At 32.9% G+C, this 17,285-nt stretch overlaps 1 protein-coding gene across 1 annotated transcript in view; it reads left to right on the forward strand.

Annotated features, from left to right (window-relative positions):
• The first annotated feature begins 607 nt into the window (after positions 1-607).
• LOC132746893 (uncharacterized) overlaps positions 608-17,285 on the forward strand; it is a 49,732-nt gene continuing 33,054 nt past the window's right edge. The window contains exons 1-4 of the mRNA XM_060736171.1: positions 608-709; positions 2,287-2,358; positions 14,664-14,684; positions 14,853-14,882. Coding sequence (XP_060592154.1) covers positions 625-709; positions 2,287-2,358; positions 14,664-14,684; positions 14,853-14,882 — 208 coding nt within the window. The 5' untranslated portion in view covers positions 608-624. The remainder of the gene's footprint in view (positions 710-2,286; positions 2,359-14,663; positions 14,685-14,852; positions 14,883-17,285) is intronic.

The following is a 17,285-nucleotide window of genomic DNA, read 5'->3' on the forward strand; positions in this document are numbered from 1 at the left end:
TAAACTCCAACAATTTAACCAAGGCACACGCGAATCCGACGAAGAGCGATACATATCAATTACACAAACAAAACAGAATTGCTCACCCGCAATGCGGCTAACCCGCATCCAATTACAACCTGTGTATATTCAGTAAATGGTTATTGATTGAATTAAACCTGCATTGTAAAGAAGAACCAAGTAATTACGATATAATCTCTGTGATTTACAGCTTGCATAACATAGTTTCGGATAGGGCTGGATTTGGATTGTATTGTATAAGATAGTTGATCAAAAACTCTTGTCTTGGTGATAATATCGTGATCCCAACAATATGGCTTGCTATTTGCAAGTTATTTATGTTCAAATATTTATAGACAGAACATAAGATTGAAACCGTGTTTATGAAATAGGTATTTTTGTTTTAACTTTATATAGACACAATGTTATCAATGTTGTATATGGTTCAATGTAAGTTATGGTTACAGATTTTATATGCATGTATTAAACATTATGCTATTACTTGTTACAAAGTTGTTAATATTTTACCATAATTCCATGATTTACAGTTACTGCCTATCGTAAGCCAAGAAACTAGTATTCTTATAAACTTATTGTTTATTTTTTCAGAGGTAAAAAGGAGATATGGCTGAAAAGGCGAATGATGAAGTTAAAAACATACCGAGCGAACCAATAGCTAACTTGCCAACATTACCCGAATCATTGACAGGTGAGAATTTAGAATCATCATTGATATGTTCGTAGTGTATGATTGTTATATCAATCTTGAAAGCCTGAATTAATTTAATCATTATGAACTATGTCATAACTCATTTAAAGAGAACATAAAACATTAAATGTCATAAAAAGAAATTAAAGAAAGGAAATAGAAAGAAATGATAAACATTTGCATTACACTATGTATAGACCCCTTCTTATACTTAATGTTTAAATAAAATAATCATTTAAAGAAAATTATATTAAGATAATAACAATTTAGCGGTTATGAAATAATTAATGTTGATTTACACATTTTAAACAAATATAGCAAAGAATTGGGAAGAGCCATTAAAATATCGTAACTATTGCTATGTAGCAAATCTTTTTAATAGCTTGATCTTCTTGTGATACAACATTAGAAAATAAGCATTAATTACTTGACAAGCTTTAAGGTAGTACACCCCTAATGCACTATCTCCACTTTGAAGAGTATTCAAATAGGATAGAATCACTGTAAAGTGCATTGAAACTGAGGGGCGTGGGTTCAAACCCCAGAAGAGGCAACTTTTTTTCATTCTTTTTTTTTTCCTTTTAAACATTTTTTTATTAATCTTTCAGATCCTTAATGGAAGAAAAAAGTGTTTCATTTTAATTATATAATTGTTTAGGTATTTATTTACTAAATAATGCCAAATTTAATAGCAAATATGATACCAGATATTTTCAAAATTTAATAAAATAAAAACTACACGGTAAAAGTATTTTATATTTTGCAAGACCAACCAATATACATTTTAGAAATTTTAGGCAAACTTTGAAAACAGCCCCTCATTGTGGAAAATTTAAGGGATATTTTAAATAAGGCTTTTACACAGGGAAATGGTGAAATAATTGTTTAAAAAGTGATGCGGTAGGGTTACATTTTTATATATATTAAAAACATTTCGTTTAAAAACAATTATTTTGCTTGTTTAATATGTTACCTAAATGTCATTATTTGTTTATTAACAATGAGCAATAAGAAAACATTTTTCATAATGATGATACTATAGATTATTTAGAGTTTCCCCATATCTGAAAAAAGCTCTTCTAATGGCAACGTTCTAGTTCAGAAAAATGTCCATAACTCATAACCCACACGGTAAATTTTGTTTAAATTTTGCATACAGGTGACATTTAAGGCATATAAATGTCATTTGTTGTCAATTTTACAGTTCCTTATAGTGCCCATTAAGGGTGTTCTACCTTAAAGTGCTTGTAACACTAATGAACAAATTCATACCCAATTGCATTATCCTATCAAGGAACATAATGCATTAATGCCACTTGATAATATCTATTTGTAAAGAAAGTTCTATGGCGTTTTTGTTTATCTTATTTTGAGACATATATCGTTGAAAAATGCAAGGCAAAAGTATAAAAAAACAAGGCGAAAGGTTATCTTGCATATCATGATGCAAACATTAGATAGTAAAAACAAGGTAAAACGCTGATATTTAATTATATAGATATAATGTACTGATAATTCCATGCATTTGCCAACAAAAGGCTAAAATATTATTTGATTTGTTGTTGATACTTTTGCAGAAAAGAAGAAGAGAAAAGAATATCTGGATAAGGAGGCCATTCCAGAACTGACCGTTTCGAAGCAACCCTTCAGTAAGACTTAATAAGCATTCTTGCAGTTTAAGCATGGTATTGTATAAGCGATTATATAAGCTTTATTGTTCTAATCTTTATACCATTTACTAAAGGGAACCTTACAACATATCATTTTACGAGATAAGAGTACTTCTAAAAGTAAATCCGTGTATCTATTTGTGTAAATTTAAATAAATAAATGAATAAATAGAACATATGCTATCATTTATTGAGATACTAGTAATTATATTGGGTAACGAGTATAAATCGATCAATTTGGCAGCTGGTAATTGTTAATTTTTGTTTTAAGAACTAGTAAGAAGTTAACAACCGATAATATTTAAAAAATAAAATTTTATGCTGAAGTCCACAAAAGCTTAAATATATTGACAAAGGCATATCAACAAATATTGCAATATTGCACAATTCCGCTAACACGTAATTAATATCATTGTACCTTCAAGTATTAGAGAATTTGTTTGCTATAAAGTTTTGACTGACAATACTATCATCAATATGTTCTGTCCTATATCGCTCACATTTAACCACATATAGTTTGAATGATATAGCCTTTCTAAAATATATGTATATGTTGGTGTGTGTATTAATTTTTCGTTAGTAAATTATTATTGAAGGTTATTTTTACGTTCTCTTCATTTTTAATTACTTTAATTTATTCCATTCAATTATCATTACGTACAGATATGTATAGGGGACACTGCAAAGATGCTATAGAATTATATCGTGTTACGTGATGATAAAGTGTTCGATAACATAATATAAATAAGTATTAAAAGATTCTAAGCGAACCAGAAGGTCTGCAATCACATAGATTGTAATATTGCGCGTTGCAAATCAAGTGAGGCACAAACTGAAGCAACATGATAAGGTTAAAAAAATATGTTAAATTCTAGGATGTGAAAACTGAATACGATATTACGACTATAAATTGAAACCAGTATTTCATAAGCATGCAAACAATGATGTATCTTATCAATACCCTATCATTTGGAATTTCACCTTTAATCACGGAAATCGTCGTTGAAATAGAGATAATAAGGAATCCCTAATAGGAATAAGTTGAAAATGTTGCATATTTGATCTCCGATTTAGCTTATTCATGGACGACGGTACTGTACAGAGCAATCTACTGTTCACGTCCACCTTAAGCAGAATTGAACTTTTTACATTAAATTTTACATTTACAGCATCTGAAAACGTGTTATTACGGCGGTAATTATCATGGAACATTTAATCTTAAACTAAATAGATATCCATGAAAAGCGGAATTGTTATAGAACTTATGAAGCCTGCATTTAAAAGCTTAGCTGTTAAAGCAGCACTCCTCAAGATTCACGCTAATGTTCATGAAAATTTTGAAAATGTATTTGAATGTATGATTGTGCGAAATAACCAAAAGGAAGCAGTTTCCACATTATAATTTGCACTTTCCACCCATGCAAACTACCAAAAAGTGGTAGAAATATGCATAAATAGCCTTAACTGCGTTAGAAACGCAGTAGAAATAGTTACAAAACTGAAAAACAGCCATTTACCGCACATAACATGTAAATTGTTACTTTAATCTTGAATTATTTTACATTTGCTAAATTGTTTTACATATCTCTCAAGTTTTATTTTATTGAAATATTTTGACTCATCTGGAGGCCTGCAGCTTTAAAGCAGGCAACAAATTCTAAGGGTGATAATACAGTATTTAACTGAAGAATACTGGAATCATCCAACTTACAATAGGCAAATAAAAAGAATTAAAAGAACTGAAAGTACCAGAAAAACAACAACAAAAAATGTAGTGATGATCGATCTCCAAGGATCGTAGAATTATCTCAGATTGAATGAAATTGGGCCACATTGTTCAGCTTCCATACCGCATAAACGACGGCGATGTTGCGATAAAATAGAATAAAAACAAAAAATCCATAAAGAGCGTCCAAAAACGGAAAAAGTGACAGGCTCGTTGTGATGGTGACTGTTCATGAACAGGCCTCCTGGAAACGGAAAGTTTCAAATTTAGAACAAATTTGTTCATATAGTAGTTGACTTGGAACCTTCGTTGTAACACGTAAGTTCCATACCATGAAATTGTTGAATGGCTTCAAAGAAGTTAAATGCATGTACTCTTAACGAGAAAACAATCATGGGAGAATCTGGATATGGAATTTTGAAAGGGGAACCTGCATATGACAAATTTAAAAGCAGGCAACACATCCTAAGGGTGATTTTTAAGTATTTAAGTGAGGAATACATGAATCATCCAATCAGAAAAAACATAGGAGAAAGTACTAATGGTACCAAAAAACCAACAACAACAATGCTTGCAGGACGATTTTCAAGAATCAGTAATTTACATGTCATTCCTCTGCAAAAGCTAAAATGAAGATATTAAACAGAACAAAACAGAACAAGTTTATTCACCAATAAGGAATTGAACTTAGTTCCTCTTCCATGAATGCAACACATTTAAAATAAACAATTATTCCTTTTTGAAATACATTAAAAACAATACACAAGATCACTATCGAATTTGAAGATAAAACGAAAGTGAGAAAATTTCCAATTTCAATTTGAATTACTATTTCGATAGCAATGCAAAAGACAAATGTACTTCAATTTGTTCAAACTCTCTGATATATAATTTTAATTGTAGTTTTAAGATTTTAATTGCCTAAATCATTTAATCGATTTTTTTTTGAAAACCGGGTTATTGTAATGCCGAACTCGGCGGGGGAGGTCAACTTTTGGTTTCCGCTCCATAACTTTAGTTTGCTTGTGGTCTATAAACACAAAACTTGGTGTATGGATAGATTAGAACAAGAGGCAGCTTGGGATTGCTACCCAGGTTACTGTGATTAAGGTCAAGGTTACTGTTACTTAAAATAGAAATTCAGTTTCCCTCAATAAGTTTAATTTGCTTTAGCCTATTGACACCAAACTTGGTGTGTAGGTAGCTTATATCAAGAAGCAGGGTGGGATAGCTACTTATGTGTCTGTGATCAAGGTCAAGGTCACTGTTACTTAAAAATAGAAATTCAGTTTATGCTCAATTATTTAAATTTCCTTTAGCATATTGACACCAAGCTTGATGTATGGATAGCTTATGTAAAATGGCAGCTTGGTATTGCTACCGAGGTGTCTGTGATCAAGGTCAAGGTCACTGGTTCTAAAAATAGAAATTCAGTTTCCGCTCAATTATTTGAGTTTGCTTTGGCATATTGACACCAAACTTGGTGTATGGGTAAGTTATATCAAGAGGCAACTTGGAATTGCTACCCAGGTGTCAATTGTTAAGGTCAATGTCACTGTTACTTAAAATAGGAATTCAGTTTCCACTCAATAACTTGAGTTTGCTGTGGCCTTTTGACACCAAACTGTATGTATGGGTAGCTTATATCAAGATGCAGCTTTGGATTGCATCCCAGGTGTCTGTGATCAAGGTTAATGTATTCAGTTTTCACGTAAAAACTTGAGTTTGCTTTGACCTTTGACACCAAACTTGCTGTGTGGCAGCTAAAGATTGCCACTTAGATATCTGGGAGCAAGGTCAAGGTTATTTGCTAACAATAGAATTTTCAGCATCTACTAAATAACGTCAGTGCACTTAAACCTATTTATTGCTGTCACATAAAAACTTGGTCGTTGAAAATTTGGTTTTCGTCGCATTGAGGCGCTTCTTGTTTTAAAATTCTTTACCGAAACTAACCATAATCGTCTCCATACGACACAGGTATTCCATTTTTATGATATCAGTCACACGCGTTATATGAAAACTGTTACTCACTGATCTGAAGGCTATATGATTAAATCACAAAGTTTTGCGAAAATAATTGTTCTTAGAATATCCATATAAATTAAGAAATAAAGCTAAAATCTGACCGTTGATTTCTCAACATTAAGTTTCATACTATTGAAAAATATGTATCTGCTGCCTGTAGCTTACAAAGTTATCGTCAACAATTGTGTAAACAATAATACTTCCAAAATATTTGTATGAAAGAAATATGTTTGTATACCGTCTTAAGAACGAATGGCGCATGCACTTAATCATTGCTAAACGTTTTAAACCTACCAAAAACAGTTTTGTATTTTGCTCCGGAACATATCATTCTTTTCAAGTGCAATATTAGTATGCATGAAATAACAGACTATCTAGGTCACACCTATTTTGAGAGCTGACCATAAGCTTATGATAATAATGTAATTTTATCAAGTTTTATTTTTATAATTATATTGTAGTATGTTTTTTAATTTATAAATCAGTATGATTTCTTAAACAAACGGTCATTATTGTTATTTATAATTTCTAAAGGTCATTTCAAGGGCATATAACTCATACATAAGTCTTTAAACCGTTTGTATTATTTAATTATGTGTCACAATTCCATGAAACATTTAGCGTAGACTGAAAAGTCTTAAAAAAGTAGGCTACAATTTTAGAAATTAAATTTATCTACATTAGTAACCGGATTTACGATGACTTTGAAATCTTAACATATTCAACCTCCAGACATTTTAACAAAGACACACTAGCCTATTATGATGTCTTGACTTTTGCTAGTATAATGCTCAGCTTTTCTAGAATATTTTGATTTTCTAAAAATGTTTCTATCATTATTTTTTAAAGCAAACTTTCATAAATTCGATTGAATAGTTTTCGTTCTGCTATTTGTCTATATGTAACCTACAGTACGCTCAGCGCGACTTTTTCAAAACCCGCGTGACCCCGCGGATGAGGTTTACCGCGGACGAAAATTTGCTCAGATATTGTCAGAAAATTTCCACCACCGTGGACATAAATCGGCGGCTGAAACCGTTTCCGCCGCGGAACGCAGCGGTAAATTGCGGAGGAACGCGGCGGTCAAACACCGGTCAACGGTGGAAACCTTAAATTTTAAAAATTAATTACTGTATTTAATCATCAGTATACGTACGTACTGTAACATGTACTGTACATATAACTATATGTAAAATTTGTTTGTTTGTTTTCTTTTTTTGTTGTAATAAAAGTACATGTACAAATGCAGTGTATTTCTTGTTCTTCTTCTTGTTATTGTGTTGGGTAATGTATAATATGTATTTGACATCAAGATAAATCATTGTCGTCGCAACTTCATGGTAGTGAAAAACTTGAAGTCAAATAATGAAAAATTCGGCATATGACATTTATGAAAAAGATACAACAACAATTTATATGCCAACTTTTGTTTCTTATTTAAAAACTTTGAAAACGTTACCCTCAACAATTTATTCAGGCACTATTCCAGGACGTCTCTTTCATGCGTTTTACTGTTTATTTGCATGTTGATCATAAAGTCTTATATTTTATTTGGAACATTAAAAGAAAGCGTTTATTTCACCAAAATATACATTAAATGATATTCTTGATTTATCTAATTACAGGTGTGAGCGTAATGTATCTGTTTTGAAGTTTGTATCAACTGTTGAAGTTTATTTTCATTTTTGTTTTAGTAGTTTGTTTGTTTGTTCTTTTTTACTTTTTTTATAGATTTTTTTTTTGCAGAATTTTGTTAAACTTGACGTTATACTTTTTGTTATTTTATTATGAACAGCATGTACATACATGTTTATAAGGCAAACAAGCACATGGCAGTTATTTTCTAAGAACTTCCATCGCCCGATTTTCAAGTTAAAATATTTCATTTTATTTTTATCTTAAGATATTATTGTTCATGGGAATAATAGTATTTGTAGACAACATGTAGTTTTAAGTACATACAATTGAAATTAATTGTCTTTGCTTTCTTGTATTTATTATGCCCCCATTTTGAAAAAAAGGGGGTATATTGCTTTGCACTTGTCGGTCCGTCGGTCCGTCGGTCCGTAGACCAAATGGTTTCCGAGTGATAACTAAAGAACCCTTAGGCCTAGGAACTTCAAACTTGGTATGGTGATTGGTCATGACCAGTAGATGACCCCTATTGATTTTGGGGTCAAGGGGTCAAAGGTCAAGGTCACATTGACCTTGAAAGCAAAAACGGTTTCCGATCAATAACTAAAGAACCTTAAGGCCTAGGAACTTCAAACTTGGTATGGTGATTGGTCATAACCAGTAGATGACCCCTATTGATTTTGGGGTCAAGGGGTCAAAGGTCAAGGTCACATTGACCTTGAAAGCAAAAACGGTTTCCGATCAATAACTAAAGAACCTTAAGGCCTAGGAACTTCAAACTTGGTATGGTGATTGGTCATAACCAGTAGATGACCCCTATTGATTTTGGGGTCAAGGGGTCAAAGGTCAAGGTCACATTGACCTTGAAAGCAAAAACGGTTTCCGATCAATAACTAAAGAACCTTAAGGCCTAGGAACTTCAAACTTGGTATGGTGATTGGTCATGACCAGTAGATGACCCCTATTGATTTTGGGGTCAAGGGGTCAAAGGTCAAGGTCACATTGACCTTGAAAGCAAAAACGGTTTCCGATCAATAACTAAAGAACCTTAAGGCCTAGGAACTTCAAACTTGGTATGGTGATTGGTCATGACCAGTAGATGACCCCTATTGATTTTGGGGTCAAGGGGTCAAAGGTCAAGGTCACATTGACCTTGAAAGCAAAAACGGTTTCCGATCAATAACTAAAGAACCTTAAGGCCTAGGAACTTCAAACTTGGTATGGTGATTGGTCATGACCAGTAGATGACCCCTATTGATTTTGGGGTCAAGGGGTCAAAGGTCAAGGTCACATTGACCTTGAAAGCAGAAACGGTTTCCGATCAATAACTAAAGAACCTTAAGGCCTAGGAACTTCAAACTTGGTATGGTGATTGGTCATGACCAGTAGATGACCCCTATTGATTTTTGGGTCAAGGGGTCAAAGGTCAAGGTCACATTGACCTTGAAAGCAGAAACGGTTTCCGATCAATAACTAAAGAACCTTAAGGCCTAGGAACTTCAAACTTGGTATGGTGATTGGTCATGACCAGTAGATGACCCCTATTGATTTTTGGGTCAAGGGGTCAAAGGTCAAGGTCACATTGACCTTGAAAGCAAAAACGGTTTCCGATCAATAACTAAAGAACCTTAAGGCCTAGGAACTTCAAACTTGGTATGGTGATTGGTCATGACCAGTAGATGACCCCTATTGATTTTGGAGTCAAGGGGTCAAAGGTCAAGGTCACATTGACCTTGAAAGCATAAACGGTTTCCGATCAATAACTAAAGAACCTTAAGGCCTAGGAACTTCAAGCTTGGTATGGTGATTGGTCATGACCAGTAGATGACCCCTATTGATTTTGGAGTCAAGGGGTCAAAGGTCAAGGTCACATTGACCTTGAAAGCAAAAACAGTTTCCTATCAATAATTAAAGAACCTTAAGGCCTAGGAACTTCAAACTTGGTATGGTGATTGGTCATGACCAGTAGATGACCCCTATTGATTTTGGGGTCAAGGGGTCAAAGGTCAAGGTCACATTGACCTTAAAAGCAAAAACGGTTTCTGATCAATAACTAAAGAACCTTAAGGCCTAGGAACTTCAAACTTGGTATGGTGATTGGTCATGACCAGTAGATGACCCCTATTGATTTTGGGGTCAAGGGGTCAAAGGTCAAGGTCACATTGACCTTGTAGGTAAAAATGGTTTCCGATCAATACCTAAAGAACCTTAAGGCTTAGGAACATTAAACTTGGTATGGTGATTGGTCATGATCAGTAAATGACCCCTATTGATTTTGGGGTCAAAGGTCAAGGTCACATTGACCTTGTACATAAAAATGGTTTCCGATCAATAACTAAAGAACCTTAAGGCCTAGGAACTTCAAACTTGGTATGGTGATTGGTCATGATCAGTAGATGACCCGTATAGATTTTGGGGTCAAGGGTCAAAGGTCAAGGTCACATTGACCTTTTAATTAAAAAACGGTTTCTGATCAATAACAAAAGAACCCTTAGGCCTAGGAACTTCAAACTTGGTATGGTGATTGGCTATGACCAATCAGATGACCCCTATTGATTTTGGCGTTAAGGGGTCAAAGGTCAAGGTCACATTGACCTTGTAGGTAAAAACGGTTTCCGATCAATAATGAAAGAACCCTTAGGCCTAGGGACTTCAAACTTGAGATGGTGATTGGTCATGATCAGTAGATGACCCCTATTGATTTTGGGGTCTAGGGGTCAAAGGTCAAGGTCACATTGACCTTGTAGGTAAAAATGCTTTCGGATCAATAACTTAAGAACCCTTATGCCTAGGAACTTCAAACTTGGTATGGTGATTGGTCATGACCAGCAGATGACCTATTGATTTTGGGGTCAAGGGGTCAAAGGTCAAGGTCACATTGACCTTGTAGGTAAAAACGGTTTCTGATCAATTAACTAAAAACGCTTAGGCCTAGGACCTTCAAACTTTGTGTGATGATTGGTCATGACCAGCAGATGACCCCTATTGAGTTTTAGGTGAAGGGGTCAAAGGTCAAGGTCACATTGACCTTTTAAGTAAAAACATTTTCTGATCAATAACTCAAGAACGCTTAGGCCTAGGAACTTCAAACTTGGTATCGTGATTTGTCATGACCAGCAGATTACTCCTATTGATTTTGGGATCAAGGGGTCAAAGGTCAAGGTCACAATGACCTTGTAAGTAAAAACGGTTTCTGATCAATAACTCAAGAACGCTTAGGCCTAGGAACTTCAAACTTGGTATGGTGATTTGTCATGACCAGCAGATTACTCCTATTGATTTTGGGATCAAGGGGTCAAAGGTCAAGGTCACAATGACCTTGTAAGTAAAAACGGTTTCTGATCAATAACTAAAGAACGCTTCGGCCTAGAAACTTGGCATGGTGATTGGTCATGACCAGCAGATGACCCCTATTGATTTTGGGGTCAAAGGTCAAGGTCACATTGACCTTGTATGTTAAAACGGTTTCCGATCAATAATAAGAGAACCCTTAGGCCTAAGAACTTCAAACTTGGCATGGTGATTGGTCATGACCAGCAGATGACCCCTATTGATTTTGGGGTCAAGGGGTCAAAGGTCAAGGTCACATTGACCTTGTAGGTAAAAACGGTTTCTGATCAATTTACTAAAATCGCCTAGGCCTAGGAACTTCAAACTTTGTATGATGATTGGTCGTGACCTGCAGATGACCCCTATTGAGTTTTGGGTCAAGGGGTCAAAGGTCAAGGTCATGACCAGAAGATACTTTATAACCCTTATTAATTGTTTGATCACTGGGTCAGACGTCATGAATAATAACCTTATCACATGACTAATTGGCTGCTGATAGGGGGCATACATGTTTTACAAACATATCTTGTTATATTAAGTTTTCATTGAAATTAATTCCGAGGATAATAATGTAATTTTATAATTTGTAAAAGGCAGCCTAATTATTATTTTTTTAATGGGTGAATTTGTGTCAAACAGTATACACAAACTTTTTGGCAAGTGTAATGCATATTTCTCATGTCCATTTTCGACGGGGTTTTTACTGTAAAAAAACACAAACAAACAAGTGTACCCGTTTTTAAAGAATAAAATTGCATACAAATAAAATCTTATAGATGGTTTAAATATCGTTTTCTTTTATTTCTAAGATATGTACATGTATTTTATTTATGTCTTGTCTTGTATTCACACTCATCGACCTCTTACAGTACATGTACTGTAGCGTCAGTCATCATTGAGAAATCAGCACAAATGTCCTTTTTTATACTAAGTATCATATTTATGGCTCCCATATAGTTTAACAGCAATAATACTTTGAGAACCACAAGGAATGAAAAAGTAAAGATGACAGTGATAAAAGACGATTTCAGTTGTAAAAATATTGGTATGTGGACGAATAGTTTTATGGACGTTTATAACAAAAATATTAAAAACAACAACAAAAAAAGGACAGCGGTAATTATGCCGTTCAAAAAATTTAACGTATAATAACATTTAAGGAGACGATTGTGGTCAATTTTCAAGTCATTGTGTAAAAAAGATGACGTTAAAAAATAATAAAACGTCTATTATTTTTGGAGGTTAATTTATACTGACCAACTGACCTTGGCGTTCCCCCGCAGGAAACGGGTGATTGATTTTATCGACGAATGAAGAACGGTCGTCAGTATTTTGTCCGCGGTGGAAACAACTGAACACCGGGGATCGCGGGGGAAATTAGGCTTTCATCGCGGACGAACCCCCGCGTTTGTCCGCGATAAAAATAAATCGTCCGCGGTGGTATCGCAGAAAAAGCAAAACCCGCGGTGAGCGTACTGTAACCTTACACATGCCTTAGCATACAACATTAAGCACACAATCTGGAAATTACGGATACATTTCTGCTTTATAACTTCGACTTAATATGTATTAACAAAGTTCAACAAATAAGCAAATGGTCAGATAAATGGGCATAAAACTATGAAACAAGCTGGTGATAGTTACTTTTTATTTGCTTAAAATTGTTTCTATCATTATTTTGTAATGCAAAATTAATTAAAATCTATTTAATAGTTTTTTATTCTGCTGTATGTCTATATGTTAACTTAACATACAACTTTAAGCACACAAACTTGAAATTATGGACACATTTCTGCTTTATAATTTTGACTTAATATGTATAAACAACGCAATGGATAACAGTTTCAACTTAAATTTCAACATCTAAGCTTCGGAAGGAGCTATGTCTTTCGCACAACCGGTATCATGGCTGGCCAAGTGTCAAAGATGTTTACATAAAACATTTGAAAATGATATTTGCGTTAATATAGTGTACTGCATACACATGAAATAACAATGTGTTTAGATACCGTTAAAGATAAGATTAACTTTAAAACAATCATAACTGTTACAATAATAAATACATACCAGATTTTAACTGGTAAAAATGTTGTTAATTCTTATTCTCATTTCTCATAAACAGACTCATTCAATTCGACACTTAACAACTTTGTCGATAAAGGATGTAAATACGTTTGCACTTGATATACATGATATAAAGATGAATAGGCTCACAAAATTCTATTGAATGACAAAAGAAAATACAGCGTATCTAAAGATCCTTAATATAAACATATATTAAACAATCATTAAAACAATCATAACAATTATAAATAAATACTAGATTTCAACTAGAAGAAATGTTCCTTTTTCATATTTTATCATAAAAAGACTCAATCAATTCGACACTTTATAATTCTGTAGCTTTCCTGCTTCTGTGGGATCCACACTTTTCTATATTTTTATCATGTGTCGTTTGACAAAATGTAAACATTTCAGTGTCATTATATTGATTCCAGCACATTTAGTGTTGGGAATTGAAAACCGATTAGATTGATGCAAGTGGTCATGAGAATGTTGCACATTAACATTGTTCTTATCAACAGACTCAATGCAACAAAATCTGCAGCTTTCATATTTTTGTTGCTTTCATTGCTTCAGGGGGATCTCCCTTTTTACTAGGTTTATCCTTTTAATTGTTGGATAACTAAATATGAAAACCTTATGCATTACTGTTTCCAGAGTGTTTTCTTTCATGTCTTTTAAACAAGGTTAGCATAGAATTGTAAACAAACAACACCGTATTCTAAATTTTCCTTTATTGAATCAAATTATTATTACGACACATTTATAACATTCAACAAGAACAAGATCGACTTGAGATACAATTTTAGAACATAAGTATCAAATATGTAACAAGGTTGAATATTGCTTCACAGTTATGAATAACCAATCAGGTAACAGAATGCATTATTTCATACATAGTTTTGTTTTTTAACGCATATATCTATTCTATAATGAAATTGCAATATCATAACTTACAAAAACAAAAAAAATTAAATGTTATATTTCTATGACATTCGCATGATTTACTTATTTGCCGATATAATTCAAGCCAAAATAGCCGAATTTCTTCCTGACTAGATGTAAATACTTTTTTCAGGGGATATAAAGAGGGATAGCCTCACAAACATCTATTGAATGCCAAAAGAAAATAAGCTTGATATTTCCAAAATATTCAGCAGAAATGAATAATAAATAATAATATTATTTTCAAAATGATAATTAAACACAAACTTAATATGGATATGCTTTGAATTAGTGAAAACGCAGAAATAAATTGACAAATGATTCAAAGAATGTTTCATCGGCGCTTTACAGCTGAATGTATGACGAAATCATCTTTTCTATCTATTATACAATTTGAAAATAATATTTGGACAGTTACAGTGGTTAAATATTACCTTGAAGTTAATACTTGAAACTAAGAAAGAAAAAATCATAATATATTACAGTTACTCTATTTATTTTTCATGTTCATCAGCTTACAAATATATATTATTTATTTCATTTTTATTTATTTCAGTAGAGGGTCGTTATGAGGATGGTAAGTAATAAACTATATTTTTGTAGTAGCATAAAGATTTTTCTAAGTGTTCTTTCAAATGCGGCCTGGTAGAATTTGGGTTTTACTATGAATGTTTGCTATCAAGTTAGTTATTTAGTTTTTCATGTTCATCAGTTTAAAAATATATATTATTTATTTCATTTTTAGTTATTCCAGTAAAGATGATTTCTTCAGATGGTAAGTAATAAACTATATTTTTGTACTAGCATAAAGTTTTCTCTAAGTATTCTTTAAATCGCGGCCTGGTAGAATTTGGGTTTTACAAGAATGTTTGCTATCAAGTTAATTATGAGGAAGGGAGAACAAAGTTGATGATAACATCACAGTAACTAAAGACGCAGAAACATAATGCAAGGCAACGTTTATTAAAGCCGAAAGTTTTTGGCTATTTCGTTTTTGGCTTGAAACAACTTTACCGTAAAATCTTTTAAATTATTATTTAAAGTAAGAATAGAGCGTATCTAAAGATCCTAAATATAAACATATATTAAACAATCATTTAAACAATCATAACAATAATAAATACATACTACATGTACTAGATTTTAACTGGAAAGAAATGTTGCTTTTTCATATTTTATCATAAACAGACTCAATCAATTCGACACTTTATATTTTTGATGCTTTCCCTGCTTCTGTGGGATTCACCCTTTTCTATATTTTTATCATGTGTCGTTTGACAAATGTAAACATTTCAGTGTCATTATATTGATTCGAGCACATTTAGTTTTGGAAATTGAAAACCGATTAGCTTGTTGCTAGGGGTCATGAGAATGTTGTACAATAACATTATCTCATATCATCAGACTCAATTCAAAACAATCTGCAGCTTTTATATTTTTGTTGCTTTTATTGCTTCGGAGGGATCTCCGTTTTTCTAGGTTTATTCTTTTAATTGTTGGATAACTAAATATGAAATTAAAGCTTATACATTACTTTTTCCAAAGTGTTTTCTTTCGTGTTTTTCAACAAGGTTAGCATAGAATTGTAAACAAACAACACCATATCCTAAATTTTCCTTTATTTAATCAAAATATATTTACGACACATTTATAATACTCAACAAGAATAAGATCGACTTGAGATACAATTTTAGAACACAAGTACTTAATACATAACAAAGTTAAATATTGCTTCACAGTTATGAATAAATTAAAAAGATATTATCTAATCAGGTAACATAATGTATTATTTCATACATAGTTGTGTTCTTTAACGCATATATCTATTTTATAATGAAATTAGAATATCATTACTTACGAAAACAAATTATTTAAATGTGAATTTTATGACATCCACATGTTTTACTTATTCACCGATATAATACAAGCCAAAATAGCCGAATTTCTTCCTGACTAGATGTAAAAACTTTTTGGTGGATATTAAGATGGATAGGCTCACAAAATTTTTGCCATGGAATTGCCATGGTAATTTTGTCATGGCAAATTTTGCCACGGCAAAATGAAAAAAATTAAGATTAATAATAAATCTATAACAATGGCCCCAAGAACATGTCATAGGATAAGTTTTAGAATGCTATGTGATTTTTGTGTCACCTCTACGGAGTAGTGGCGACATAAAGGGATCACTTCTCCGTCGTCTGTCTGTCCGTCTGTCTGTTACGCACAAAACTTGTCCGGACTACTCCTCATAAACTACTGCAATTTTATCCAAACTTTACAGGAATGATCAGTACCATTTCTTGTTGTGCATATTGTCAGCATTTTCCGGTTCAATGATTTTTGTCAGAGTTATGGCCCTTTAATAATTTTTATTTTTAAAGTTTGTCCGGACTACTTCTCTTATACCACTAATGCAATTTCAATGAAACTTTACAGGATTGATCTGTAGCTCAAGTCCTTGCGCATATTGCAAGGGTTTTTTGGTAAAATGATTTTTGGCTGAGTTATGGCCCTTTGATAAAAAGGTGTTTTTTTCTGTGTGTTGCCAGATACACAAAAGCTTGTCCGGACTACTCCTCATAAACTACTGGTGCAATTTTATCCAAACTTTACAGGAATGATCAGTACCAAGTCTAGTTGTGCACTGTCCGTCTGTCTGTCTGTCACAAAACTTGACCCAACATAAAATTGGCAATGATGAGGCGACACATGTGATTACTGATCGCTCTTGTTTTAAAAAAAAGATTGCCATGGCAAATTTGCCATGGCAATGTAGGAAAAATCTGGCCATGGGAAAATATTTTTGCCATGGCAAATAACCGAAATACCATGGCAAAACACACTTTGCCATTGGAAATGCATTTTTTAAATGCATTTTTACAAAAAAGTAGTTAAGATAGAGAAACAACACATATTAACTCTTAAACATTTTAGTAAATATAACAATTTAAGATAGTTTTCATCTTTTTTAAACGCGTAAAAATAGGGATTGAATTTGCCAAAAACCGACGCGGCAAAAAGAAACCGGCAGCTATTATATATTGAATGCCAAAGGAAAATAAGCTTGATATTTCCAAAAATTCAGCAGAAATAAATAATAAATAATAATAATAGTTTCAAAATGATAATAAAACACAAACTTTATATGGATTTGCATTGTATAAGTGAAACCGCAGCA

The sequence above is a fragment of the Ruditapes philippinarum genome, unplaced genomic scaffold, assembly GCF_026571515.1.
Source record: "Ruditapes philippinarum isolate M1 unplaced genomic scaffold, ASM2657151v2 ctg3547_1_1_1_1, whole genome shotgun sequence".
Classification (NCBI taxonomy): domain Eukaryota; kingdom Metazoa; phylum Mollusca; class Bivalvia; order Venerida; family Veneridae; genus Ruditapes; species Ruditapes philippinarum.